Source organism: Syngnathus typhle, linkage group LG20 (assembly GCF_033458585.1).
Source record: "Syngnathus typhle isolate RoL2023-S1 ecotype Sweden linkage group LG20, RoL_Styp_1.0, whole genome shotgun sequence".
Lineage (NCBI taxonomy): Eukaryota > Metazoa > Chordata > Actinopteri > Syngnathiformes > Syngnathidae > Syngnathus > Syngnathus typhle.
Window position 1 is genome coordinate 6342929 of NC_083757.1, and position 11539 is coordinate 6354467.

At 46.9% G+C, this 11539-nt stretch overlaps 3 protein-coding genes and 1 long non-coding RNA gene across 4 annotated transcripts; 1 reads left to right on the forward strand and 3 right to left on the reverse strand.

Annotated features, from left to right (window-relative positions):
* Positions 1-1000: 1000 nt before the first annotated feature.
* On the reverse strand, positions 1001-4308 carry si:ch73-196l6.5 (riboflavin transporter 2). Its single transcript, XM_061267956.1, has 4 exons — positions 3933-4308; positions 2503-3491; positions 2314-2437; positions 1001-2236 (listed from the first exon to the last, which is right to left on the reverse strand). Exons 2-4 carry the CDS (start codon positions 3474-3476, stop codon positions 2027-2029), a joined length of 1308 nt encoding a protein of 435 aa, XP_061123940.1. The 5' UTR covers positions 3477-3491; positions 3933-4308; the 3' UTR covers positions 1001-2026.
* Positions 4309-4359: 51 nt separating this feature from the next.
* On the reverse strand, positions 4360-7552 carry slc52a2 (solute carrier family 52 member 2). The gene is made up of 5 exons (XM_061267951.1): positions 7256-7552; positions 6155-6739; positions 5415-5709; positions 5231-5354; positions 4360-5004 (listed from the first exon to the last, which is right to left on the reverse strand). Exons 1-5 carry the CDS (start codon positions 7383-7385, stop codon positions 4795-4797), a joined length of 1344 nt encoding a protein of 447 aa, XP_061123935.1. The 5' UTR covers positions 7386-7552; the 3' UTR covers positions 4360-4794.
* On the forward strand, positions 6648-7451 carry LOC133144930 (uncharacterized). Its single transcript, XR_009710795.1, has 2 exons — positions 6648-6772; positions 7213-7451. It is a non-coding gene; the product is annotated as an uncharacterized LOC133144930 (long non-coding RNA).
* Positions 7553-8010: 458 nt separating the features above from the next.
* Positions 8011-11279, reverse strand: LOC133144876 (uncharacterized). Its single transcript, XM_061267891.1, has 3 exons — positions 11063-11279; positions 10738-10804; positions 8011-10666 (listed from the first exon to the last, which is right to left on the reverse strand). Exons 1-3 carry the CDS (start codon positions 11063-11065, stop codon positions 8199-8201), a joined length of 2538 nt encoding a protein of 845 aa, XP_061123875.1. The 5' UTR covers positions 11066-11279; the 3' UTR covers positions 8011-8198.
* Between the last annotated feature and the right edge of the window lie 260 nt (positions 11280-11539).

The window sequence follows — 11539 nt, forward strand, 5'->3', positions numbered from 1 at the left end:
GCATTGAAGCTGGTCCCACCACGCCGTAAATCAAAACGAAGAAGAAGCAAGGGAATCACACGGACACTCCATTAGGTACACCGCCATTTTCAAGTGTACCTAATAACAGGCCACTTTATTAGGGAAATATCATGGTCAAAGGTCACAGGTGTCAAGCTTTAGTCCTCGGGGCCGCGTTCCAACATGTTTTCCAAGTGACCCTCGTTAAGTGCACCTGCGTGAAAAGTTTTTGGTCACTTTCACGTTCGGCAGGAGCTAAAACTTTTCACGCAGGTGCACTTAACGAGGGAATCACACGGACACTCTATTAGGTACGCTGCCATTTTCAAGTGTACCTAATAACAGGCCACTTTATTAGGGAAATATCATGGTCAAAGGTCACAAGTGTCAAGCTCTAGTCCTCGGGGCCACGTTCCAACATGTTTTCCAAGTGACCCTCGTTAGGCGCACCTGCGTGAAAAGTTTTTGGTCACTTTCACATTCCGCAGGAGCTAAAACTTTTCACGCAGGTGCGCTTAACGAGGGAATCACACGGACACTCCATTAGGTACATCGCTATTTTCAAGTGTACCTAATAACAGGCCAAAAGGAAAAAAGAATAAATAAGAAAGTGTAGTGAATGATTCGGTGAACGATTCTTTTGAACAAATATTTTGAGTCAACCGATTCTAAAGATTAACTGGAATGCACATCACTAGTACAAAAGAGTGCAGACGATTGCAAGTTTCTAGGTCTAAATAGCCGACTGGATAATGACACGGGCTCTTCCTCGATAAGAACTTGGTTCGATCCCAGATATGAGAATGCACATGAATGTGCTTTTATTGTGTAATTAACCCTTTATTTATTTATTCTTTTTTTTTTTACCTCATGTAGTCTACCTATTGAAGTGTCCATGAGGTGTACCTACACATATTGTCATATAAAGCAGTTAACCAAATGTCTGATTTTCATGTTTTAATTGGCGAATAAAAAAACAAGGAATAAAACACCAGACAAGTTATAACATAAATGTTTATTTGAAAATAATATTAAAAGTAAATTTCAAACCAGCAATCTAATGTGAAATTGCAGTCGATATATTGGATAACAATATTTAGGCATATATATGCATACACATTATTTAAAAACTACTAAGTGTTATAAAATCAAGATTACCCAAAGAGAAGCAAAATATCCCCGTTGTTGCATAACGGCGCATCCTTTCATGAAATAAAGTTAGCCGTTAGCTTGGAGAAAATGTACATAAAAGAAGTGGTGTTTCAGTGAGTGGTTCTTTCTTTCCTTGGCAAATCGTAAATCTACATTCTGGCTTACATAGTTCACACCAGGAGACGCAACACCTTCACTGACTGATCCGTTGATGCACAGGAAGGCAATTCACCCCACTTTCCAGTTTTTTATTTGTTAAAAAAGTTTAAATTATCCAATAAATTTTGTTCCACTTCACGATTGTGTCCCACTTGTTGATTCTTGATAAAAAATTAAACTTTTATATCTTTATGTTTGAAGCCTGACATGTCGCGAAATGTTGAAAGGTTCAAGAGGGCCGAATACTTTCGCAAGGCACTGTATGTCTGTATGGTAATGTAATGTAATGTATGTATGTACGTATGTATGTATGGGAAATATCAATTTATATAAATAAGTATATTTGCATGTCCTCCCTTAAAAACCTAGATCACGTTAAATTATTTATTGTTTTCTTGAAAAAAATTAACATGGCACTATGCAGATGAACTTGGACAGAAATGTATCCTGTTTTTAAACAATTTTCACATCAGTGGAGTTACAAACATTCCAAAGCAGCAGCATTTCAACCCATCAGGCTATTTTACACAGAGACAAACAAAAAAATAAGGAAATCATTCTAGATCATTAAAAGTCAACAGTACAAAACATGAACCCTCCACGTTTACTTCAACTACATGACACCTGTAAGTTTAGGAGTTTAAATATAATGAGAGGGTGCAAATCATTCTCACACATTCTTGTTAGCATGTAAACAAACAGACTACCATGTCGCTTAGGGACATCGGGTGTTGCAAGGGTCGCCTGATGCAAAAAGGTTGTAAACGCTGACCATAGGGAACATGGTGATGGCGCCCAGCAGGGAGCCCAGCTGCACCACCGCCCCACACCACACGAGGGCGCTATGGCCCTCGTCACGAAGGATCACACCGATGATCACCTTGACGTAGGACAGAGTGAGGACGAAGATGATCCACGCCAGCACCTGCTCGGCGAGAGTGCACAAACAGATCACGTTAAAGCAAATTTCGCTTAACTTCGAAAACGGTTTTCTCAACTCACCATGACGATGCCGCCCCAGGTGTCGTTCACGAGCAGAGGACACGGGCTCAGGGCAGCCATGCTCATTATAAAAGCCCCCACGCCGCTGCCCACCAATGTGAGCGCCCCCATCAGCCACAAAGATCTGGTGAGGAATAAGAGAAATTTTTCAATCATGACAATTTGAGTCCCCGCCGTTGTCTTGCTTGCCTTAAAGGGAAAAAGGTGGCAACGAAGCAGGCCAGAGGGTTGGCCGCCGCCGACATGGTGGCAGACAGGTGGTAGGCGGTGTTTCCGTACGGTATGCAAGAGTACGACTGCACCGACGGAAGCACCGCGTTGGTTAGAGCGTTGGCCCACGCCAGGACTACAAAGATGTACAACACCTGCATCCGGCTGTAAGTACCGAGGCCAAATCTACTTTTCTGTCTTGGGGCTCTGCGCGGCTCCGTTGCGGCGCTTTTTGCCACCCAGGTCTTGTCCTTGACCTCAGTGGCGTATTGGCTTTTGGTCTTCTCCCTGGCAACGGCGGGGTGATGGTTGAGCAGAAGGAAGGCCAGCAGGCACAGCAGCATCATGGCACTCAGGAAGAAGAAGAACACCTCCGCTGAGAAGTTAGCCGGCTGCCGTTGAGCACGCAACGTGGGTAAACTGTCTGTTGCGTTTTGGTTGGAGGCGTCGTCTATGCAGTGGACCACGCCGACGCCCTGGACGAGCGCCACGAGCGCCGGCAGCAGGCCGCTCACGCCCTCGCCGATATAGTAAGTTGTCAGGTACTGGGGCTTGAGGCGCATCATGAAGGGAAGGAAGGTCACCGAGGAGGTGCAGTCCACCGTGGCGAGGAAGAAGGCGAGGCTGAGCAAGGCCACGCTGCGAGGCGCCCCTGCCACAACCACCGTCTCCTTCCAGAAGAAACCCAACAGGAAAGTGGCCGCCGCACCCAAGGAGACGATGACGTAAATCACCGCCGTCTCGCTAAGGACTCCCGGTCTGAAACGGTGCATCAGGGTGACGAAGAGCGGCCCCACGTTGGCCATCTGGATGAGAACTGAGAGGTACGAGGGCAGGTACCAGCCCTCTGGAATCTGGGAGAGGATCACGGGAAGCTCCACCCACAGACCGTTGATGGCCACCCAGGACCCCATGCCGAAAAGGCATGCCAGCAAGTGGGTGAGCGCGGACATGGCGGAGATTCTTATCTAGAGGAGAGAAGCTTTGAGGTTAGTCGTGCTCACAATTAGGTTTGCTTTTTAAAACTCGGGTCCTTGTGCAGGTGTTTCAGCAGTCAAGTTTAATGTCAACAGTACAAAAGTGCAACTGTTTATTATTCTCAAGGTTGAGAGGATCTGACGTGGGACATGAGACATTCCTGCCTCCCCGTGGTCTTCACCCCCCACCGAGTCCCAGATGCTCATACAAACATATCGCAATTGCACTTGGATCCATTAAAAAAAATCATACTTATTCTATATTTGTATAAGCGGTGAGGCAACAGCGGCAGCCGTTCGATAAAAGCAAAAGTTGTCCGTTTGTCTCAACCCAAACGTGCCAATAAGAACAAGCCAACCTCAAGTTAGAGCTACAAAAACATTGGATGACATCATCAACATGCATTTTGGAAATCAAAAAAGTATACTCACAAGTAGTGGGAATGGATTGTCAGGAACGAGTGAGCGGTGCCGCGAGTCCGGGAATAAAAGCCTCCTCGGCAAGAGTGGGCGTGGCGTTATGTGTTGCGCTCATCCAGCCGTGACACGTGCTGATGTTGCCGATCACATTGTTTTCGTGGGACGCCTTCCGGGTGGGATCACATGCCAGCGCTGTTTTCGACCCGACTCAGTGAGAGTCGGCTACGTTGTTTCCTTGTGGTTCCGAGCGCACGCTCGCTGGGCCGAGATAAAAGCTTTTCGAAGGTCAATCAAAAGGCTTATCTTATCTGTTAAAAACTATTTTCATTGTGAACTAATCAGTTGTCTCAAAAAAGACACTATGGAACAATTTAATAAAACCATTTTTTTAAATTACATTAGTTGTCACATATACCAAGTAGTCATTTAGTGATGGTCATTTATTTTTTTTTTCAAAAAAAAAAAAAAGAAAATTATTTATCCCAGTGCAAAAATTAGGATTCTCCGCTCAAATCCTGGACGCTAAAAAGCAACATTATCTTCTAGATGTTATTACAGCACAAGGAGCAGCAGTCAAGTGTGGATTATTAAATATTGAAGTAGGTAATAGTGTAGATTGAAGGGGCGGGGCATGTCGGTTGTGCCCCTGAGGCAACAAGTGTCACATGGTCCGAGTGTAAACAACCGCACAGGTTTGACTCGTGTTTTAAGAGCACGTAAAAGCCCCTCGGCCAGCATGAGGCACCACAAAGCTCCCCCTGTCAGAAACCAGTTCGGACCATCCCGTGCTTCAGAACCACTGATGCTTCTGTTCTATGGGAGCTGTGTTCCCATAGAACAGAAGAAAAAAAAAAAGAAAAGTTCTTATCTGACTTTAATGGCATGCGTCGACACAGTCCTGCCCCCGCTGAAAGACGTCATAAATGTTGACTAGGGGGAACATGGCGAGAGCGCCTGCCAGCGAGCCCACTTGGATGGCGATGCCGCACCACAGCAGGCCGGCGTGGCCCGCTTCATGCAGCAGCGTGCCGATCACCACCTTCAAGTAGGAGAAGAGGCCTGTGAACAGGATCCAAGAGGCCACCTGCGAGGGAGACACAAGAGCGGGTCAATTGAAATGCTTAAACTGGAATTTAACAGTCTTGAAACACATTGTACTTCACAACTCCAAACACTAGGGGCATCAGAAGGAATTCAGTACGTAAGGTAGATAAGAGAAGAAATAAAACTTCAGTTACCTTTGAGTTCTGGTTTTCATGACTACAAAGTCTGTTGGTGTGGAAGAGCAAATAAGAAGACTGACCACTCACCACTAAGACCACACCGGCTGTCGTCCCCTGCAGAGGTGGACACGGACTGCGGGAAGCCAGAACCAACAGGTAGACCGCGAAGACCCCGCCCGCTAAAGACAAGACACCCAGACGCGGAAAGGACCTGCAAGGTAAGCAAAAAGGTCAGCTGGACTCGGAGCAGTCACGAGCACGGCTACCTCACCTTAGAATGACGAACATGGCCAGAAAGCAGGCCAGGGGGTTGGCGATGTTGCCGAGGACCACCGAGAGGTGGAAGGTCATGGTGCTGTAAGGCAAACAGGTGAAGCTCTGGACGGACGGCAGGACGCCGTTGGTGAGCGCGTTGGAGACGGCCAGCAGCGCCAGGAGGTAGCCGTTGTGCAGCGTCCAAAACGGCGCAGCGGGCGGTGCCTCCTCTTGGCGCAAGTCCTCCCGGGATGACGGCGAGCTGCCGTTCTGGATCGGGTTCACCTCATCGCCCCCGCTCTTGCCCGCTGCTGCAAGAACATTTGTGAATTGCTACTTTATCATAAATGCCAGAATTTATTGTTAAAAATATTGAGTAAATCACATCACGAAAATTACAGTAATCTCCAGATGACGATCATTCTTCTAAGCTATCGTCTTATTTTTTTTTTAAATGTACAGCTTTCTGGAATACCTTAATACCACTAACTGTCACAAGATGGCGCTAAAGCTTCGCTATTAAGAAAGTTACAAATGGGATCCTATAGCTTGAAGATCTTTAAGATTTCTGCATGTCGAGGAAGTGCCAATTTTTTGGATGATATGACCGAGCAGGAACATTTTAAAGGCAGCCAAAATGTATACGTTTTTTTTTTCTCTTGTAAAGCAGGGGATTTTTATACATACAGACTTGGAAATGTAAATATCTTAAATATCTTTCCATATAAGTTTCTCAAATGAAATCTTTTATCATACTTTCAATACTTGCGTAGGAACCCCGTGAGGCGTCCGATGGGGGCAGCGCAGCTCCTTTCAACGCCATCGGTCGGCACGTCAACGCCAGGAAGCTCAGCGCGGAAACCGACAGCATGACGAACAAGAACCAGAAGAAGTTCTGCGCCGGGAAGTTCTCCTTGAGGTAGCGCGGCTGCACGGTGCCATTGACGACGGGGCACTCCAGTTGGCCCACGCCCTGCCCCAGCGCCACCACGCACGGGAACAACGCACTCAGGCCTTGCCCGACGAAGAAAGTGCGGATGTACTGCGGCGGGTAGCGGAACATGAAGGGCAGGAATGTGACGTTGGACGTGCAGCACACGAGCGACAGCACGAAGGTGAGAAGCAGGAAGGGCAGCGAGTGCAGCTGTCCTGCCACCATCGTGGTGCGCGCCCAGAAGATGGCGAGCAGCGCCGCCGCCACTAGCGCCAGCGCCTGGATGCAGTGGATGACCAGGCGCTCATTGAGGCGGCCTGGCGCGCAGTGATGCGTCACGGTTACCGTCACTGGACCAATGTTGCCCAACGCAATCAAGACTGAGAGATAGGCCGGCAAATTCCAACCTGTAATGACAACACAGATACTAAAAAAAAAAGGTCATCTTTGAGTTTTACTTTTCTATTCTTTCTATGTGAAACTTTTGCTGAGAAATTAGTTTGATTAAAACAATAAATTAAGTTTTTACACTAGTACGTATTTTAAGGATCCTAAATACCTACTAAACATTCAAAAGCAGATTCTCGTGGTTTACGCAAGATATTTGTTAACAGAGGGGAACAAGCAGCTTGCTAAACCGGTCATTTTTAGTTGCGAAATCATCAGATAACCGTGAACTATGACCTCACAGTGGATTGATTGTATTACAAGACAGTTCTTATTATTCCAAGTACATGTCGCATGACATGTTCATGTTTATACATACATACATATGACTATCGCGACTATTAGCATAATACGAATTTAAATCTACAAACTGATGTTTAAGGAGGCTCAAGTGTCAAACGCTAACTTGCTATCTTTAATGGTTTCCTATCAGGGAGCAAAATCTTGCGGATGAATGCCAAGAAGCGACCACTGACCTTCGGGCAGCACGCTTACGATGACCGGGAGCTCGACCCACAAACTGTTGACGGAAATCCACGAGCCCATTGCGAACAGCGCCATAAGGCCGTGGGTCACCGCATCGCTGCTCCACCAGCCGGCCGACATGACGCCGCCGACTTTGACCCAAGGAAGGGAGAAGAAATTACGGAGAGTAAGCCGGTGAGCGCGGTTCGGCTACGGGTTTATTTGTTAACTAATCAGCGTCACGCTTCCGCCACTCTCGCCGCGTTGGAACGGTAGCAATGGTGGATACTTGACAAACAGTTCCCGCCCCTTGAGATGCCTTCGGGTACTCTTCGGAAATAAATGACGCCTTGCCTTTCAACGCCTTTTCGGCTGTATTTAGTTATGAATGTACGACGTTGTATAGATATTATAAAAGAAAATAGGATCCATAACACAGCCAGTCATAACCATAATATGGCCCGAATAACAAGTTACCATTGTGTTTTCTCGCGTTTTTCTTTAAATTGAGATGTATCCAATATTTATGAGCGCCTCAAAAGCATCAAAATGGCGCTGGTAACCCTGGGAGATGGGTGCGTTCGTTTTTAAATCAAATACAACTGAGTGGGGCGGGACGATGCATTTTTCAACTTTATCTAAATTTACTCATTTAACACATTTCTGCCTGATATGGAATTCATTTTTCCACATTTATGATTTTGTTGGCTGATACAAATATTTTATAAGAATGTCCTCGAGTGAGCTAAAAACAGGACAATGCAAATATTGACAGACGTTTTTATTTTTTCAGCAATATTCATGATCAATTTAGTTGTCACTTAGGCTGTCATGATAACATGTTTCAAAATCCCAGAATAAGGACGACCCAGATATGCCGAGCAGTAAAAAAATAATTTTTTACAGTTGAGTGAAAAAGACTGTTAGTCATTGCTATGCTTTGTAAATAAACACTCACGATTCTTGGACAATGTTAGGCCCGCTGGTTTCCTTCGGGCTTGGGATGGCTTGGGAATCGTCCGCCACTCTCTGATGCACACGCTTCATCACGGCGGTCTTGCGTGGCGCCAACACAATGGAGTAGCCCGGCTTGACGCGGGGCAGTGAGAGCTTTAGCTTCATCACCATTTCAGTGACGTTCCGGAAATTGAAATTGAGCATGGGGTCCGTGTTGCCCAGCACCATTTTCTGGTATGCAATCTCACAGCGGACGGCCTCTCGCTTTGTCTTCCTGTTCTCGTTGGCCAAGCGCAGCATCAGCTTGTCCACGTCCTGCTGGGTGCGGCACGCCCCCCCGTTCCGATCCACGATGGCGCTGATGTAGTCCAAGTCCATGCACTCTGGATAGACGTTCACTGAACGTTTAGCCATCTTCGTCCGTCCCCGACCTTTGGCCCATTGTGCTCCGCCGTCAGTGTTGAGAGCTTGCTGGCTGGAAGGCTCTTCAGAGTCAGATGAGCTCAAGTCCTCCGAGCTGTCCGAATGCGCGGAGCATCGTTTCTGTTTTTGCGACTGGCTGTAGGGATATTCGGCCATCAGGATGTAGAACTTGCAGCTCAGCAGCTTTATGTTCAAATCGGCCGACAGCACTTTGGCATAACGGCCTCCCGGCAGGAAGTCCATCAGGTGCTTTTCAGCGACGCCAGTAATCACCTTGATCATCCTTTTCAAGCAGACCCTGATGAGGTCCCTGTTGGTGTGCAAATCGTCACAGTAGTGGTACACACCGGGGTAGAGCTGGTCTTGCAGCGCAAGCTGCAGGAAGACATTGGTGACCTTCTCGGGCACCATCAGAGTGGACGGGTCTTTGGACCATTCGAGACACTTCTGGTAGAGGCAGAGTAGGTACTGGCTGAAGAGGGAATACTCACCTGTGCTGGTTAGAAGCTGCCAGTAGGGCCCCACCACTTTGCAGTAGATGATTGCGAGAACGCACACAATGCTCTGGATGACAGAATCGCTGGAGTCGGCGACCACGCTCTCCAGTAGAACGTTGGGGCTCTGTTCGTTGGTGAGTGCCAGCATGTCGGAGAAGAAGAGCGCCACCTCGTTGTGATGGTGAGTGAGGCCTGCGGCCGCCTCAAAGTAACTGCTAAACCGCGTCGACGGCTTTCTGACGAGCCTGGATGCGTTTTGCTTCTCCGCGCAGAAGGCCATCCAGTGTTTCTTGTAGCTCAGCAAAGCTCCCTTGCCGGGGATCAGCATGTCCGTGGCCATGTGGATGAAGCGGGAGGTGGCGCTCTCGCTGAAGCTGAGCACCTTCTTAAAAAGAGGGTTCCCGTCCCGGCCCAACTTGTCACCCCGCGACTGGGTGATCTCGTTCTCGAAAGCCATGAGTTGCTGCTCCACCGTCTCGTGTACATCCACCAAGAAGTTGGCGTTGTGGTGCAGGAAGACCACCGGGGGGGCCAGCGAGGCCTGCTCGCCGACCGAGTTAAGTGTTTTCTCAAAGTCCACCATGGCGGGGTGCTTCTTGCACGTTAACGCATATTGATTTCTGAGGAGGTCCGAGGAAATCTTTTTGCAATTTTTGGTTTGCCCGCCGTGTATGCTCGACAGCTTCTGGACAGACAACATGGCCACGTCCAGGAGAGACGGCAACACTTTGTCGTTGTTGGCGTCGCCGCCACAGCAGACCGGCACGTCTTTCCTGACGACTCGAAGTGAAGAATTTTGCTCGGACTCCACACTGGGAGAAATTTCGTAGACGTCGCATTCCTCCTTGCACAACACTTTTTCGTCGGGAGGTGACTGGATGCACTTTTTGACAAAGGTCTTGTGGTAGTCTTTGGACTTTACCAGCTCAAACGGACTTTGAAGCCAGTTCTCCATCACAAAGTTCCGCCTGTGACTTCTCGTTTGAGAACTGAGGTGGCACATCTTTAACTTTTTGAGCTTAAGCTTCAGAACACTGTAGGCTTTTTGAATGTTGCCATCTTTGCAGTATTGCGGGTTGAAGTTCCTCAGCCAGGTGACCAAGTTGATGGGGGAAACCTTTTCCCTCATCACAAAGTTGTTCAGCTCCATAATTAAACCGTTGGTGACCTCAATGGACTGCGCGCGCTCAGAAAAGTCTTTCATTTTTAAAAGGTGGTCTCGTTCGACACCGATACTATCACATATTGGGCCCACAAAGTTAAAGTTGACATACGAGTCCAGAAAAACACGCCTGGCCTCGCCCGCCAAGCTCAAGGTGGCGGCGATGCCTCTTTCAATCAAGCACCGAAAGTCCGCCGAATGGTAAGCTGGGAAAATCTTCTTCAGCCAATCGATGATGGAAATCCACGGGAAGTTATTGTCCTCTCTCATGAGTCCACTTTGAATGAGGAATCTGTTCTTGCAAAGGTCTCTGTCAAGATCCAAGCTTTCCCCCATTTGAGGGCCAATGAAGTCTGCCACCAACTTCCAATAATAATCATCTCCTGAAAAACCGAAACATTAATTGTACAAATATCAATTGATATTCCAGCTTTCTTTAAGTCTTTAGACTTACTCAGATTTGCTTCAATTATAACTGCTTTCCCAGAAAGAGAGAAATTGCCTCCAGATTCCATTGCCAGCTGTTATGGTAGAGAAACAAGTGAACGATACATTATGATTATTGTGTTTGCAGGGGAGAGTGATTCTGCACAAACTAAATATTTGCAAAGCTACATCAAGTGTTATTGAACGTCACGTGCGAAGCTAACGTTAGCATAACTTGAAATACCGTTCATTAGCGATACATTGCAGGCGGTAGAATTAGCGCTACAGTCGCTAAGAAGAGAAAACACAGACAATATCATGCAAAATAGTTATAACGTTAACGCGTGTTTTACCATGAAATGTCCCGCGGCACGACAGGGTGGCTTTGAGCTCCCTGACTCGTACAGAAATTAACAAACACAACAAAGCGTGCGATTGGATGAAGTGGTATAGCCCACAAATGTAGAAAGAATAGCTATCGCGGTACGACGTGCAGACATGTATACGTGGCGGCCATATTGAATGTGGCAAAATCCTTCAAAGGCCATGGTGCGGGAAAATGATCTGACAGATTTGTAGGGTTTATTAAAATGCAAATCAATTAAAGAAACTTTTTTTTTTCAAAAAGTACAGGGTCCGGCAAAATGAACTGACACATTTGTAGGTTTAATAAAATGCAAATAAATTAGAAAAACAAAAATGATGTTTTATTTTCGAAAAGTACATATAATGCCGTTTTGTTTCGTTTCGTTTCAATTTATTTTCGAATACTGTTATCCATATTGAAGCGCAACCGGAACGCTCGTTGTGTTGCAGTTACAGATTCGTTC

Bases quoted from the DNA above. Each gene is read 5' to 3' on its own strand.
- slc52a2 (XM_061267951.1), bottom strand. From the start codon at position 7,385: ATGTCGGCCGGCTGGTGGAGCAGCGATGCGGTGACCCACGGCCTTATG. The intron at 6,740-7,255 runs GTCAGTGGTCGC...TTGTCATTACAG, and splicing joins CGTAAGCGTGCTGCCCGAAG to GTTGGAATTTGCCGGCCTAT. The intron at 5,005-5,230 runs GTGAGTGGTCAG...TCTCCCTCGCAG, and splicing joins CAGCCGGTGTGGTCTTAGTG to GTGGCCTCTTGGATCCTGTT.
- si:ch73-196l6.5 (XM_061267956.1), bottom strand. From the start codon at position 3,476: ATGTCCGCGCTCACCCACTTGCTGGCATGCCTTTTCGGCATGGGGTCC. The intron at 2,438-2,502 runs GCAAGCAAGACA...ATTCCTCACCAG, and splicing joins GCCACCTTTTTCCCTTTAAG to ATCTTTGTGGCTGATGGGGG. The intron at 2,237-2,313 runs GTGAGTTGAGAA...CTCGCCGAGCAG, and splicing joins CCTGGGGCGGCATCGTCATG to GTGCTGGCGTGGATCATCTT.
- LOC133144876 (XM_061267891.1), bottom strand. The intron at 10,667-10,737 runs GTAAGTCTAAAG...TCGGTTTTTCAG, and splicing joins TATAATTGAAGCAAATCTGA to GAGATGATTATTATTGGAAG.